Source organism: Sorex fumeus, unplaced genomic scaffold (assembly GCF_029834395.1).
Source record: "Sorex fumeus unplaced genomic scaffold, SorFum_2.1 ptg000063l, whole genome shotgun sequence".
NCBI lineage: Eukaryota > Metazoa > Chordata > Mammalia > Eulipotyphla > Soricidae > Sorex > Sorex fumeus.
This window is the reverse complement of record NW_026606120.1, coordinates 4950001-4966320: the sequence shown is the minus strand read 5'-3', so window position 1 is coordinate 4966320 and position 16320 is coordinate 4950001. Positions and strand designations below refer to the sequence as shown.

Sequence of the window (16320 nt, the reverse complement as noted above, 5' to 3'; positions counted from 1 at the left end):
AGAGCGAATGGGGTGTCAGGAACAAGGCTGTTTCTCATAAACATTGTCTTCGTAAGATTCAGCTGTAGTCCTACCTTTCCACACTCACGGTCAAAGTCGGCCAGCATTTGTGCCGCTTGGCTGATGTTTGGTGTTATTAAAACAATGTCATCAGCAAAGCGGAGGTGGTGTAGTTGCCGACCATCTATCTTCACTCCCATTCCTTCCCATTCCAGTCGTCGCATGATGTTCTCGAGGGTGGCACTGAAGAGTTTCGGTGAAATGGTATCGCCCTGCCGCACCCCTCTCTTGACATCAACGATCACTTCTTTGTAGAATGGTGAGATCCTGGTAGTGAATCCGCAATACAGCTCACGGAGGATCCTGATGTATTGGGCTTGAATGCCCTGATTGGCTAGGGCTTCAATGACCGCTTCCGTCTCAACAGAATCAAAGGCCTTCTTTAAATCAATGAACGTTAAGCAGAGCGGCATCTTGAACTCCCGAGAAACCTCAATGAGCTTGGTTACCGTGTGGATGTGGTCGATGGTGCTGAATCCTTTGCGGAACCCTGCTTGCTCGCATGGTTGTCCTTCATCTAGTGTTCTGCCAATCCTATTCAGGATGACTCTGCCAATCCTATTCAGCCCTATGTATTTGAATAAAATTTATTATTTTCATACATATCACATAAAAATCGATTAAAGACAGAAGAAAATATGAAAATCTATCTAGCTTCTGATGAGATAGAGAAGACACTTAAAATACATACAATGAGAAGGATTCGCTCTTCCACAACACCATTTATGTTCTGGATTAGTTTTATCCTTTTTCCTTCTTATCTGTGGGTGGGGACTCCCAAGCAGTGCTCAGGAGGCCTCTGAGCAAACTCCAGGGTCTCTGGCGCCTCACCTGTGGTGCTCTGGGGCCCATGTGTACCGCATAGAACCCAGCTGCTGAAACTATTTTTTTTTTTGCTTTTTTTTGGGTCATACCCGGCAATGCACAGGGGTTACTCCTGGCTTGCACTCAGGAATTACTCCTGGCGTGCTCAGGAGACCATATGGGATGCTGGGAATTGAACCCAGGTCAGCCGTGCGCAAGGCAAACGTCCTACCTGCTGTGCTATCTCTCCAGCCCTGAAACTTTTTTAATAAGAGATTTATGTAAGCAACATGATTTACAAAGTTGTTCATTATACAATTATTTCAGGAAGTCCATGTTCCAACACCAGTTCCACCTCCAGTGTGACCTTCCCTTCACCAAAGACCCCAGTTTCCCACACACCCCTCAGCCTGCCCCCTTATTAGGCACAAAGAAATTTAGTTCATATTGCTTGTTACGACACATACCAAAACATAAAATTATTCCTGCATTAAATAATTCCCTTTGTAGTGGCAATTCTTGCTGGGATGAATGTGGTGGCACATGCGCTCTAGCTCTCTTAGTTTGCACAGGTGGACTGGCTCTCTGAGGTCACACACACACTCTGGCTCTGAGGTTGCACATGTCAGCTGTGGTGTCAGCACACTTGACTGCATTGCTCATTATTCTAGTTGCACACACAGGCCTCTCCTCCCCACTCAGAAACCTGACTCCTTAGTGGGCACAAAATAATTTACTTGATATTATTTTGTTATACAGCTGTTGCACAGCAGAGCCTGGTAAGCTCCCTGTGGTGTATTTGATATGCCAAGAACAGAAACAACAACAACATGGAGACTTTACTGGTGCTCTCTAGAGCAAATCGATGAACAATGGAGGACAGTGCTACAGTGCTACATATTGCTTATTACAATAAAAATGTATCAGGAAACAGATCAATAGAAGTCCATCTGTGATCACTGTTCTTTCTCACAATGGTGTTATTAAACCACTGCCCGAGGATTTCCTGCACTGTTTTGTGCCTCTGAGCCTTCTATGTTACTACTTTAGCTCAATGACCTTGGTGGGCTTCCACAGAACATTTTTTGATCACTTGATCACTTGACTTCCCATTAATCATCGATTTGCTTGACCGGGCGCCAGTGACATCTCCATTTGTCCCTGTCGCGTGCTAGTGTAGCCCAATGGCGTCTGTTCATTCTAGGAATATGAAGAGCCTCAAACCAATCGTTCATGATCTTGATGAAGAAGTCTGACCATCTGGTAGGTGGGCTGCCATGCGGTCTTTTGACGGCCCGTGGAATCCAGTCGGTAACAGCTCTAGTCCAGCGGTCGTCTTTAAATCTCATTACGTGACCAGCCCATCTGATTTTTGACATCTTGGCAAACGAGACAGCGTCCCTGATTCTTGATCGTCGATGGATGTCGGAACTCCAGATTCTTTCTCTCATTTGAGTGAAACGTGATATTCCAAGCATAGCTCTTTCAATTCCTCTTTGGGAGACCCAAATAGCGTTCTCATCCTGTTTACATAGGGCCCAGGTCTCTGAGGCATATGTTAATGCAGGAAGAACAGTGGAATCAAAGAGATGTGCCCGGAGCTGGAGGTTCTTCATCCTCTTAGCTATTTCTTCAACGCTCTTGAAGGTGTTCCAAGCCACTCTTCCTCCTGCGCAGCTTGGGTGCCAGGTCATTTGTCATGTTGACTTCTCGACCTAGGTACACATAACTGTTGTATTCGGATATGGTCGTTTCATTGAGAGCAAATGGAGCGTCAGGAACGAGGCTGTTTCTCATAAACATTCCGAGTTCGATTCCTCCGCCCCTCTTGAAGAGCCTGGCAAGCTACCGAGAGTATTCGATATGCCAAACACAGTAACAACAAAGTCTCCAATGGAGACGTTACTGGGCCCACTCGAGCAAATCGACGATCAACGGGAGGGCCTTTACCTTTACCTTTATTGTCTTTGTAAGATTCAGTTGTAGTCCGACCTTTCCACATTCACGGTCGAAGTTGGCCAGCATTTGTGCTGCTTGGCTAATGTTTGTTGTTATTAAAACAATGTCATCAGCAAAGCGGAGGTGGTATAGTTGCTGACCATCTATCTTCACTCCCATTCCTTCCCATTCCAGTCGTCACATGACGTTCTCGAGGGTGGCACTGAAGAGTTTCAGTGAAATGGTATCAGCCTGCCGAACCCCTCTCTTGACATCAATGATTACTTCTTTGTAGAATGGTGGGATCCTGGTAGTGAATCCGTAATACAGCTTACGGAGGATCCTGATGTATTGAGTTTGAATGCCCTGATTGGCTAGGGTTTCAATGCCACTTCCGTCTCAACAAAATCAAAGGCCTTCTTTAAATCAATGAACATCTAACATTTTTAAAAAACTTTTTTATTGAATCACTGTGAGATAGACCATTACAAAGCTGTTAACACTTGGATTTCAGTCGTACAGTATTCCAACACCCATCTCTCCACCAGTGTACATTTCCAGCACCTGTCCCCAGGTTCCCTCCCATCACCCCCGACCCCCAGACCCCTGCATGCCTCTATGCCAGGTGCTTTCTCTCTCTCTCTCTCTCTCTCTCTCTCTCTCTCTCTCTCTCTCTCTCTCTCTCCCTCCCTCTCCCCCCCCCCTTTGGGCAATGTGGTTTGCAATATTCTACAGAATATTTTATCAAATCTGCTGTTTTCCTACTGGGCTGGGGTCAGGTGTTGCTCCAGAAGCTGGAACCATATGGTGGCTTGGCAGCTTGACGTGATTCAGTTGTGGAGCTGGATCATTTCTATGCCTGAAAATTTGGGGTGTGGGTAGAAGCTGTTGGCCACTGGGTAGGGGAGGATGGCTAGGGTGTTCCAGGAATCTGCCCAACCTCATTCTGAGAAGGGCCCAGAGCGTAGTCCTAATTGGTCTACATGGAAGATTTAGCAGCTTGGTGTTCTTCTCAAGATTACTCAAAGAACCAGGCCATTGCTATACTTAAACAACAACAACAACAACAACAACAACAACAACAAAACAAACAAAAAACACTGTGAGCGACCTCATAAACAAATAAAGGATATGGACAAGATACGTCTTTTCAACTCAGAATGCTGGTGCTAGAGGTGGAATATTGCACAGTCCGCGGGGAGAGGGTGTTGGAGGGTTTTCTGTATCTGCTCTATCTCTGCTTCCTCTCCTGAAAGAATCCCCCCCCCCGCAAGAAAGCCCATTACAAAGATGTTTTACCCCATGAACCAAGGCCCTTGGATGTGTATTTTCCTTGGATAGGTTAAGGTAATTAGGTGTTTGCCCGAAAAATGTTGCTCTGATGATTATGGATTCTAAGTAATAAATATGATTCACGGAGAACAGTCAGGGCTCAGTCCACAGGCTGTGAACTCCTCATCGCATGCTTTTCTCTCCCATTTCTGCCTCTTCCTTAATCCTCATGGCATCCCTGGTTCAGGCCTACTCAGCTGGGACTGGTCCCTGGCAAAAATCTAGTATGGTTTTTCTTCAAAAGACTTTCTAGGGGCTGGTGAGATAGTATAATAGGTAAGGAGCTTGCCTTGCACCTTGCCAGAAACAGGTTCTATTGTCTGCATCCCATATGTTCCCCTGAGAACTTCCAGAAATAATTCTAGAGTCCAGAACCAGTGAGCCCCCCCACCCAAAGACTTCCTGTTGGCATTAATTTGTTGCATATATTATTCCAGTTGAAATCATTTCCAGGCTTTAACTCTGCCGGAAAGGTATTACAGAAAGCAAGACACTTGCTTTGTATGCGCGCAACACAGGTTTGATCCCTGGCACCACATATAGTCCCATGAACCTGCCAGGAGTAATCCCTGGGCACAGAGCCAAGAGTTACTCTTGAGCATTGACTGGTGTGATCAAAAGCCAAAAAAAAAAAAATCGTCACCACCAACAATAAAAGACTTTAACTCAGATTCTTTGCATGGAAAACACTGATAAGCATTACCTGAATGCACAGAAGCATTTCTGGGCATCTTACGAACTTGTAAGATTGTAGCGAGATACTGAAATGAAAACCATGGAACATTCTAAATCAGTCTCACCCTTGGCCACTGCGAGACAGTGTGACAAAGATACGGGGAGTGAGCAGGTGAGAGGGCAAAGTTCGAGGTCCCAGGTGTGACTCCCAGTGTCTCCAGGGTGGTGTTGTTGGGCAGGAGATGAGGCCTGGGTGTTCTGGTCTCCTCAGAGTTTCACTTCTCCCCGCGCACCTTCTGCCCGGATACTCATGACGCATCGCCAGTCCTCATTCCTATTGGGTAGAGTTGTCTAGAGCAGCCAATTAGCGGTCCACTTCGCTCTCAGTTATATAGCACTGTCCTCCCGTTCATCGATTTGCTCGGGCAGGGCCGGGTAATGTCTCCACTGTGTGAGACTTGTTGTTACTGTGTTTGGCATATCCAGTATATCATGGGTAGCTTGCCAGGTTTTGCCGAGCGGGTGAGATACTCTCCGTAGCTTGCCGGCCCGGTTATATACTGATGGGAATCTCGAGGGAGTCAGAACCCACCTGATTATTTCAGTATGTCAGAGCCGCGATCCCTTCTGCTGCTGCTCTCGGGGGCCCTGGCCCTGACCCAGACCTGCGCCGGTGAGTAAGGGGTCGAGAGGGGAATTCGTTGTGGGGCAAGGGTGAGAACTGCAAGGCACTGATGTGCAGGACCCCGGAGAAGGAGTTTCTTCGGTTCCCTGCCGGATGCCGCCCCCCACACCCCCCCGCTCAATGTTCCTCCTTGTGCCCCTCCCCCCCCCCCCCCCGATCTTCAACTCCTCCCGCGTCCGTAGGTCTCGCCCTTCTCGGTCCCTCCCGCATTTCCCGTTTCCTGAGCCCTCTCCCTTTTTTCTCACCCTGGACCCGGGGCGCTCCGGGCGGCGGGGCTAGCCGGGTCTCACCCCTTCCCCTCCCCCAGGCCCCCACTCCCTGCGGTATTTCCGCACTGCCGTGTCCCGGCCCGGCCGCAGGGAGCCCCGCTACATCGCCGTGGGCTACGTGGACGACACGCAGTTCATGAGCTTCGACAGCGACTCGGCGAGTCCGAGGGCCGAGCCGCGGGCGCCATGGGCGGAACAGTTGGGATCCGAGTACTGGGAGCGGCAGACGCGGACCTCCAAGGAGAACGCACAGAGGATCAAAACGAGCCTGAGCACGCTGCGCGGCTACTACAACCAGAGCGAGGCGGGTGAGCGTGGCGGGGCAGGGACGAGCCAACACTGGGACTGGCCGGGTCGCCCAGAGGCGGGTCCGAGCGTCCCCGAGGCTGAGGGACCCGACCCGGACCCTTGACCCGGAGGAGCCGCGGGGACCGGGCCCGGTTTCGTTTACGGTTCTCGTTAATCTGTGCGGGGCGGGTCAGACTCTCACACCTTCCAGCTGATATATGGTTGCGACGTGGAGTCCGAGTCCATTGGTCGCCTCCTGCGCGGGTACGACCAATCCGCCTACGAAGGCAGCGACTACCTCGCCCTGAACGAGGACCTGCGCTCCTGGACGGCGGCGGCGGGAACGCCGGCTTGGATCAGTAAGATGAAGTTCGAGAAGGAAGGTGACGCTGAGCACAAGAGGGAGCACCTGGAGAACACCTGCGTGCCTTCGCTCCTCAGTTACCTGGAGAAAGGGAAGGACACGCTGCTACGTGCAGGTAACTGGGCCCCCAATGGTGAGGACCACTGACCGCCCCTGGCGGGGCCAGCTCCCCACAGGGGTGACATAGTGGGGTTCAGTGTCCGAACAGAGTCTCTTCTTCAGTCAGGAGAGGAACGGACATGCCTGGTTTCCATGTTCTGTACCACAGAGACCCGCCCTCCCCTCAGACCCACCCTGTGTCCACGGAACTGTGGAGGAACTCTGTGTGAAGGGGGCGTGAGGAGGGCGGCCTTCACTGAAATAACGAATGTGGGTTCTCTGGGACCTGGCAGCCACCTGTGAACTCTCTCAGATCTTAGCTCTGACTCCTGCTTCTCTCAGTCACTCACCCTCAAGCCAGGGTAGAACCAGAGTCAGTGTCTCCTGAGAGACCTGAGCTTCCAACCCAAAAACCTGGTCTAGAATTTCCCAAGAATAGGATTTTATCCAGTTTCTCCGGCCAAGTTTGTGTATGGATTTTTGACTCCTCTTCCAAACCAATTATCCTGTTGAACCTCATTGTGGAAGTGACCCAAAGTGTGAATTTTCTCACGTTTCCTTCTCAGAAGCCCCCAGAAGACACATAACCCACCATCCTTTCTCTGACCATGAGGTCACCCTGAAGTGCTGGGCCCTGGGCTTCTACCCTTCTGAGATCACCCTGACCTGGCAGCGTGATGGGGAGGACCTGACCCAGGACACAGAGCTGGTGGAGACCAGGCCTTCAGGGGATGGAACCTTCCAGAAGTGGGCGGCTGTGGTGGTGCCTTCTGGAGAGGAGCAGAGATACACGTGCCATGTGCAGCACCAGGGGCTGCCAGAGCCTGTCACCCTGAGATGGGGTAAGGACGGGGACGGGGCACAGAGCCTGTTCTAAGGGGAATCAAAGTTGGCCTCCCTGGGGAACTGTTGAGTGTCAGGCTGAGGCTGGGGGTCAGACCCTCTCCTTCCTTCCTTTCTTCCCAGAGCCCCCTTCTCAGTCCACCATTCTCACTATGGGCATCATTATTGGCCTGGCTCTCCTCGGGGTTGTGGTCACTGGAGCTGTGGTGGCTGCTGTGATCCGCAGGAAGAAGCACTCAGGTAAGATGGAGGAAGAGAAGGGGGCAGGTGGGAATCTGTCCAATATGGCAATTCTTGAGTCTTGTCCCACTTTAGGAGTCTCTTCCCATATTAGCTCTCCTGCCTCATTAGCAGGAGCACCACCCGCACCTGTTCTGTTGCTCACACTCCCCCTGTGTGTGCCGCTCTCAGGTTTGCTCATGAGACACTTTCACCTTGATAAGCAGGGGATGAACCTGGTTCCCAGAGTCCCAGGTCACAGGGACTATCTCTGCTGAGAACAGACATCAGGAGAGGCTGGTCAGTCTAGGAGCATCTCCTTCCTGCATGTTTCCTGGTCCTGCTCTCAGTCTTCAGAGTCCTGGGCCTTCCCTGGGGTCCAGGCCTAGAGAGCTGCTCTGTGGTCTCAGGACCCATTGCTCTGCCTGACCTTCCCTGGTATGTTTTCTTCCTGCAGGTGAGAAAGGAGGAAAGTACACTCAGGCTGCAAGTAAGTGTGGGCAGGGCTGGGGCCCTGGAATCCTGGGAACAGAGACCAGAGCCCATGGGGAGTTCCCACACCCCTATTTCCTCCTATAGTCCCACCCCTGGGGGCTCTGACCTTGGCCTGTTTGTTCCTCCCCAGATGAAAACAGTTCCCAGGGCTCTGATGAGTTTCTCACGAACCCTAGAGGTGAGACTCTGGAGGCTGGAGAGGGCGAGATTGGGCAGACGGGACAGGACTGGGTTTGGGGGTTCTTTGAGAGGGATGCTGGGAGCTTGCTCAGGATGTCACCACTTCTGTGACTCACCTGGGTCTCTTCATTTTTTTCTCTTACAGTGTGAGATAGCTGCCCCTCTGGGTTTCCTCACATCCCACTGTTCTACCTCAAGAACTGCTGATTCTCTTTCTGCTCTGGGTCCTGAGTGTGTCTGTATCCTGTCACATACTATGACAGGGAAGAATGACAAAGCCCTGCCCCTCTGACCCTCCCTACACTGACCTGCCTTCTCTTCTCTGATCTCTGGGCTGTGCCAGCAGAGACACAACTCAGCCGTCTCCATCTGTGTCAGCTTCTCATTTTCCTGAATAATGTTTCCCCACTACTGAAATAAGGATCTAATTTGGGTTTTTTAATTCCTGTTTTGTGCAATTAGGGGTTAATAAAGGAAATTTCTGAAATTTGAGAAGGAACAAATGGAAATCCTGAGACCTTCCATGTGTTTTCTGTTTTAATATGAGTCTGTCCCTGATGTGGCAGGAGAGGCTGTGAGGGGATGGGCAGGGACAGATCTATGCCCAATCTGTTTCTGTCTCAGCCGCTGAGGGCTTTGATGTGGTCACTCATCTGTCTGGGTCATTTCTCCTGCTCCTTCTCCTGGTCCCTCAGTGCCACCTCATCCCACAGGCCCTTGCTCACAGGAACTCAGGTCACACCCGGCATCATCCTGTCCCAGGACCGTTGTCAGCGAGGGCTTCTATGCTGGTCAGTCTAGGCTCAGGCCTGGGTCTGATCCTCAGCCTCATCTGGGTGTTTCTTTGTTGATTATGTGCAGGAGGCTGCCTGTTCTCTTGTCCACACATTCATAGCTCATTCTCTCAGTGTGTCCCAATCTCTGAGCCTCAGGAGGCATTTGCCTGTAACTGTCCCCTCAAGGCCCAGGATGGCTCCTGCACACAGGAGTCTCTGTGGTATCAAGAGATGAGTGTTCAAACTGGCCATGCTGGAATTCAGCCCTCCCATCCAGCAACATGGAAGCTCTAGGAATCTCAGTGCTGTCTGTGATCTGAGTTCATGGATTTATTTATAAACTACTCTGTTTCCTTCAAACTTAGGGGTGAGAAAATGGTATTTGTGAACCCAAGATCTTTTTCTCTGAAGAGAGAAAGTGCTGTGTGCTGCGGGGGGCCAGTGTGGGAGGGAGGTAAAGTGAGGGTGAGAAACACTTGTGAAAATAGTGGAGGTGACATCGATGTCACTTGGAGTAGACACTGTAGCTGCCACAGCAGAGTATGTTGGTTGAGGTTTCATGAATAAGACAGTGTCTCTACCATGGCCTTACACTGATCATCCACCCACTGCTCCAGATATGGGGATGATATTTTGGGGTCTATCAAACAACAGAGAATGAAAATCAGGCAATACTAAACTATAATGCCCAAAAGTAGAGACATAATATGAGGCAAATTGTCTGCCATGGAGGCAAGAGGAGGGTTGGAAAGGGTGGGGGGTACACAGGGAACATTACTGGTGAGAATGCACCAGTGGAAGGATGGTGTTTGTTCAATGTATGAGTGAAACTCAAACATAAAAATTTGGTTTGTTTGTTTTGTTTTTTGTTTGTTTTTTTTATAAAATAGTTCACAATATTTCATTACATTTAATGTTCAAACGCCAATTCCACCACCATTACACCTTTCCAATACCATATTTCAGGTTTTTCCACCCTAAACCCCAATCCTTGCCCCAAAGCAAAACCAAAATAATATATTTTGTGTTGTTTGTCATGAAAAATCACTGAAAATGCTCCAAAAATTATCCATAGAGGAAAGAATGTGGAAATTGAAACATGAAAGCTTTGTAACTGTATCTGAATAAAAAAGGGGAAAAAAAAGAGAAAATCAGGCAAAACTTACCAGACTTTGAGATTTAGTAGGAAGGAACAGACTTACACTGAAAATATAATTACCAAGGCAAATGTTCTGGTTTGAAATTGGTAATCTCCGGGGGGAACAGGATCCATTTATAAGTGTGTGGGGACTTGGACAGTAACTGTTTTCCTTGCCCGGTCAGTGTGGCTCCACAGGAAGGTAACCTTGGAGGAAATATGGAAGGCTGTAAGGGACTGTCTGTGTAGGTGTGTGGTGTCAGGCAGGAAATGTCAGTGTAAATGCAGCAGGGCAGGTGTACATCTATGTCACTAAAGAGGAGGCATCAGTGGCTGGAGCAGTGAAAAAAAAAAGTAGTTCGTAACTACTGTGGGGAACAGGATCCCATAAGTGTGTGGGATAGGGACAATGACTGCTTTCCTAGCCTGGTCAGTGTGGCCTCACAAGGAAGGTGGCCGTTGGGGAAAGAAGAAGGACATGAGGGATTGTCTATGTGGGTGTCTGGGGGCACATGCCAGACAGGAAACCTCAGTGCAAGTGCACCAGGGTAGAAGTGTGTCTGTCAGGGAAGAGGAGGTGGTGGTGTGGCTGGAGCAGTCACTGAGGTGAGGTCTTGGTGCCTTCAGGTTCTGGGGCCTCAGTAACCCTGGAAGGATTGACTTGTATCTAAAATGGCCAGCTATAGACAGGGTTGAATGATAGTTTAGCCTGGTGTGAATGTTTTTGGTCATCAGACTAGATGCTGTGCAGATGGCGGGGGGGAGAAGGGGAGTGAGCAGCAGGGCACTGGGAAACTGGTGCAGATTCCACAGTAGAGATGTTGGGGCATTTGGAGTGTGAACAGGTGAAATACTGTAAGTGATTGAATTCTGCAGGCGTTTGAAGTTGACTTTACAGCATTTCCTAATGTATGGAATCTGGGTTAGGAGACAGGAGTCAGAGAGCAACCCCAAATGTCAGGATGTGCAAGTGGAAGTATGAGTGCTTTTATTGGGCTCAAGAAAGATTCTGGAAGAAGATCACTACGGTAATGACAATAAGAGGACCAGGTCAGGAGGGTGACAACAGAGACGTGTCAGAAGTGCAAATGATGTTAGCACTTGGAATGACAAGTCTGGGCTGTCTGGGTGGGATGGCTGGGATAACGGGCTCCAATAGTGATATTTAAACCTTGGAGAACATATGAGGACACCCTGAGAATGATGACTAAAGAGAAACAACAAAGATCAAATCCTAAACCCCCAGCTAGGCTATCAGAGCAGACCTCACAGATGTGACACAGTGTAGAAGGTACAGAGATATAGAGCCCCAAATGCCAGTGATCTGAGGCATGGCCTGGATGGTTTCCTTTTTTTAAAAAATTTTTATTAGTGAGGGGGGTATGGTGCCGCCAGCAGGTCAATCTGTACCTGTGAGGTGAGTACATCAGCAGCCTGATGGCAACGTCAGTCTTTCAGATACCCCAAAATTGCTGCTGTGCCTTTGGCCACACCTCAAAAACTTGGGGCAAAGTTTACCAAGAAAGTAAACAGCCAAAAGTTAGGTATGTGGGAGACACACCCACAAACCACCTCCAGCTCAGCTATACAATTGGAGGCATGGCCTCTCTGGTTCCTGATCGAACTGCTTAACAGCCATGATCCCAGAGTCTCAGAAACAAATATCGAAACCCAAAGGCTTTTGGCAGAAATGCGTCCTGTTCCTGTAGTAGGTTACTGGTGCTAGGCCACTCCAGGTGAGAATAGGTTTCGTGCTTTGGCCTGTTCCACCTGGCAGCCTGGTGACCACCATCCTCCAGAGGCCACTGGACAGTCAGGTTTGGGCCTGCAGTGACGAGAACACATGGGGCCTCACCACATGGGGGTGGATCCGACTCTTTCTCCCCATCCCAACAAGACCCCCAAGTCGCCGCCTACAAACGGCCTCTCTGGTTCCTGATCAAGCTGATTAATAGCTATGATACCGGAGACTCAGAAACAAATCTTGAAACCCAGTGACTTTTGGCAGAAATGCATCTGTACTACATACAAGGTGGCCCCCGGCTCAGAGCTTATTGGAAAGCCAGGTATGAGCCGGCGGTGACGGGGCAACTGCAGTTTCATGGGAAGGGGGCAGTACCAGCTCATCCTTCACACCCTACCGAGGTCACGAGTTGCTCCCCACAAGCGGCTCTCTGGCACGGCCATGGCTCCAGAGGCAAAAGGACTTAATCCAGAGCCCGGCAGCTTGCAGCAGAAAAGTGAATGGACCATGCATTAAACTACGGCGCCATGCCTCCCCAGGAAGGAAAGGGTGTTGCTCCCTTCCGCCTTTTCCCACCCTGGCAGCAAGGTGGCTGCTGCCTCAGAGCTTATAGGAAAGCCAGGTATGAGCCAGCGGTGACGGGGCAACTGCAGTCTCATGGGAGGGGGGGGGTACTGGCACGTCCTTCATGCTCTGCTGAGGTTACAAGTTATCCCCCATGAGTGGCTCTCCAGCATGGCCATAACACCAGACACACAGAAACCAGTCTTGTAATTATCTGGCTCTTGGCAGAAATCCAAAATCGTGGCCGCGTGACATTATATGATTCTCATAACCAGCTACAGAAAACAAAATATTTCACAATGCCTTTTCAGCAATTCTGATTGTTTGGGGAGGAAATTCTGAACAATAATGGTGCATCTTTTGTCGAAATAATGAATGTAATCAATGTAGAGAAGAGTTAATTAGAAATCATCTGCCTCACAGGCATTTGGAGGGGTAGGGGGGTATACTGGGGTTCACTGGTGGTGAAAAATGAGTACTGGTGAAGGGAAAGGTGTTTGATCATTGTATGACCGAGACTTAAACCTGAAAGCTTAGTAACTTTTCCCACAGTGATTCAATAAATAAATATAAAAAGAAAATAAATAAATAAATAAATAAAAATTAACGTGGAGTTCATGCCCAATTCAATCAGCTAATCAGTGGCTGAATAAATAGCAGTACTCCTTCAAAAAAATTTTTTTATTAGTGAAACACCATGATATATAGCTGTAGACTTAAACATTTTGTGCTTGGGTTTCAGTTATACAATGATCGAGTACCCATCCCTCCACCAGTATCCATTCTCCACCATCAATGATCTCAGTATCCCTCCCACGCCCCCACACATCCATCCCACCCCACCTCTGTGGCAGGGCATTCCCTTTTGTTCTCTCTCTCCTTTTGGGTGCTGTGGTTTTCAAAAGAGGCATTGAGTGGCAATCATGTTCAGTCTATAGTCTACTTTCAGCATGCATCTCCCATCCTGGGAGGATCCTCCCAACAACCTTTATTTAGTGCTCCCTTCTCTATCTGAGCTGCCTTTTTCCCTAGCATGTTCATCTGGCCTCCAAGTCATGGAGTGAACTTCCTGGTACTTATCTTGGCTATTCTTGGGTGTTAGTCTCCTATTTTGCTACTATATATTTCTCGTTCCTGACACCCCATTCGCTGTCAATGGAACGACCATCTCCGAATGCTACAGCTATGTGTACCTGGGTCGAGAAGTCAACATGACAAATGACCTGGCACCCGAGCTGTGCAGGAGGAAGAGAGCGGCTTGGAACGCCTTCAAGAGCGTCGAAGAAATAGCTAAGAGGACGAAGAACCTCCGGCTCCAGGCACATCTCTTTGATTCCACTGTTCTTCCTGAATTAACATATGCCTCAGAGACCTGGGCCCTATGTAAACAGGATGAGAACGCTATTTGGGTCTCCCAAAGAGGAATTGAAAGAGCTATGCTTGGAATATCACGTTTCACTCAAATGAGAGAAAGAATCTGGAGTTCCGACATCCGTTCACGATCAAGAATCAGGGACGCTGTCTCGTTTGCCAAGGTGTCAAAAATCAGATGAGCTGGTCATCGTAATGAGATTTAAAGACGACCGCTGGACTAGAGCTGTTACTGACTGGATTCCACAGGATGCCAAAAGACTGCGTGGCCGCCCACCTACCAGATGGTCAGACTTCTTCATCAAGATCATGAACAATCGGTTTGAGGCTCTTCATGTTCCTAGAGCGAACAGACGCCATTGGGCTACACTAGCACGTGACAGGGACAAATGGGGATGTTACTGGCGCCCGCTTGAGCAAATCGACGATTAAGGGGAAGTCAAGTGATCAAGTGATATTCCCCTGTTGAATGCAATCTATGTCCCTCGCTCTCATTGAATTTGTACAATGCTTTGGGGACAATTGTCGTTTTGACCATGTTGATTTACTATACAAGTCTATTGTTTCTAGGAGTTTCTTAATAGAGGCTATAGGGTTCTCTAAGTATAGTATCATATCATTTGCAAATAATGAGAGCCTGATTTCTTTCTTTCCTACCTGAATGCCCTTAATATCTTTTTCTTGCCTAACCAGTATTGCAAGTACTACCAGTACTATATTGAACAGCAGTGGAGAGAGTGAGCATCCTTGTCTTGTCCCTGATTTTAGAGGAAAGGCTCTCAGTTTTTCCCCATTGAGGATGATGCTTGCCATAGGCTTGTGGTATATGGCTTTAACTATATTGAGGAAAGTCTCTTCTATACCCATTTGGTGAGAGTTTTCATCATAAACGGGTTCTGTATCTTGTCAAATGCTTTATCTGCATCTATTGATATGATCATATGGTTTTTATCTTTTCTTTTGTTGATATGATGGATTATGTTGATTGATTTCTGAATGTTAAACCATCCTTGCACCCCTGGGGTGAATCGCTCTTGGTCATGGTGTATGATCTTTTTGATGAGCTGTTGGATTCTATTTGCTAGTCTATTGTCCATTGTCTTCCCGTTGTTCATTGATTTGCTCGAGCGGGCCCAGTAACGTCTCCATCAAGAGACATGTTGTTACTGTGTTTGCCATATCGAATACGTCATGGGTAGCTTGCCAGGCTTTGCCATGAGGGTGAGATACTCTTGGTAGCTTGCCGGGCTCTCCAAGAGGGGCGGAGGAATCGAACTCAGATCAGCTAGTATTTTCTTAAATCTTCGCATCTGTGTTCATCAAGGATATCGGCCTGTAGTTTTCTTTTCTTGTGGTGTCTTTGTTTCCTTTTGGTATTAGAGAGATATGGGCTTCATAGAAACTGTTTGGGAGAATTTCTGTTTCTTCAATTTTCTGGAAAAGCTTGAGAAGAACTTGCAATAGGTCCTCTTTAAATGTTTGGGAAAATTCGCTAGTGAATCCACCTGGGCTTTTGTTTTTGGGAAACTTTTGATTACAATTTCAATTTCCTTGATGCTAATAGGACTATTCAGGTACTCTAGATATTCTTAATTCAGTCTTGGGAGATTATAGGAAGCCAGGAATGTATCCATTTCTTCTAGGTTCTCTTGTTTCGTGGCATACAGACTTTCAAAGTAGTCTCTGATGATCTTTTGAATTTCTTTGGTTTCTGTTGTGATATCCCCTTCTTATTTCTGTTATTCGTCGATTGCCTCGAGCAGGCCCCAGTAATGTCTCTTTCATCCTAGCCCTGAGATTATATTTGAGGCTCTTTAGGAGAATGAGACCCATCATTGTTACTGGTATTTGGCATATTTGGTACGCCACGGGGAGTTTGCCAGACTCTGCCCTGTGGGCAGGCTACATTCGATAGCCTGCAAATTTGTCCAAAGTAGGAATGAGATAATAAGATGTCATAAAAAAAAGTTTTGATAATATGTCGCGGTTCCGGGATCTGGATTTTATAGTTTCTGAGTCTTGGCCGCTGATGGGATTACACGGCGCCAGGGGGCCAGGTGGTGGGTGTGACCCCCGCCTACTGGAATTTGGAGGATCTGGATGGAAGATGCTCGACTCCAATCCGAGTAGGCTTGGAGGTCTCGGCCCCGGAACCCGCGTGGCTTTGTCCCTCTGCCAGTACCTTCATGTGTGCGGAGAGTGGTCTCAGCATGGTGGTGGCTGGTCCTGGAGGTCTTTGACTGCCGGAGCCCCGGTCGGGGCGGGGAGGAAAGCTCAACCCGCTCCCCTCCAAGGGGTCCCGGCGAGAAACACCCAGGCGCGGGGGCAGAAGACTGCACTGTTCTCGTTCTTATTTCTGATTCGGTTAATTAGGGTTCTCTCTCTCTTTGTGAGTCTTGCTAGTGGTTTATCTATCTTGTTTATTTTCTTGAAAAACCAGCTCTTGGTTTCATTGATCTTTCAGATTGTTTTTGTG

At 48.5% G+C, this 16320-nt stretch overlaps 1 protein-coding gene across 2 annotated transcripts; it reads left to right on the top strand.

The window, feature by feature from the left end:
• Positions 1–3962: 3962 nt before the first annotated feature.
• On the top strand, positions 3963–8189 carry LOC130035462 (class I histocompatibility antigen, Gogo-B*0102 alpha chain-like). 2 transcript variants are annotated; one of them, XM_056127187.1, is made up of 7 exons: positions 3963–3977; positions 5425–5482; positions 5802–6071; positions 6246–6530; positions 7081–7356; positions 7481–7597; positions 8034–8189. In XM_056127187.1, exons 1-7 carry the CDS (start codon positions 3963–3965, stop codon positions 8153–8155), a joined length of 1143 nt encoding a protein of 380 aa, XP_055983162.1. In that variant the 3' UTR covers positions 8156–8189. The 2 variants fall into 2 exon arrangements, with proteins under 2 accessions (XP_055983162.1, XP_055983161.1); XM_056127186.1 differs by lacking the exon at positions 3963–3977 and having other exon boundaries at positions 5416–5482.
• The last annotated feature ends 8131 nt before the right edge of the window (positions 8190–16320 follow it).

Bases quoted from the DNA above. Each gene is read 5' to 3' on its own strand.
- LOC130035462 (XM_056127187.1), top strand. The intron at 6,072-6,245 runs GTGAGCGTGGCG...GGGGCGGGTCAG, and splicing joins CTACAACCAGAGCGAGGCGG to ACTCTCACACCTTCCAGCTG. The intron at 7,357-7,480 runs GTAAGGACGGGG...CTTTCTTCCCAG, and splicing joins GCCTGTCACCCTGAGATGGG to AGCCCCCTTCTCAGTCCACC.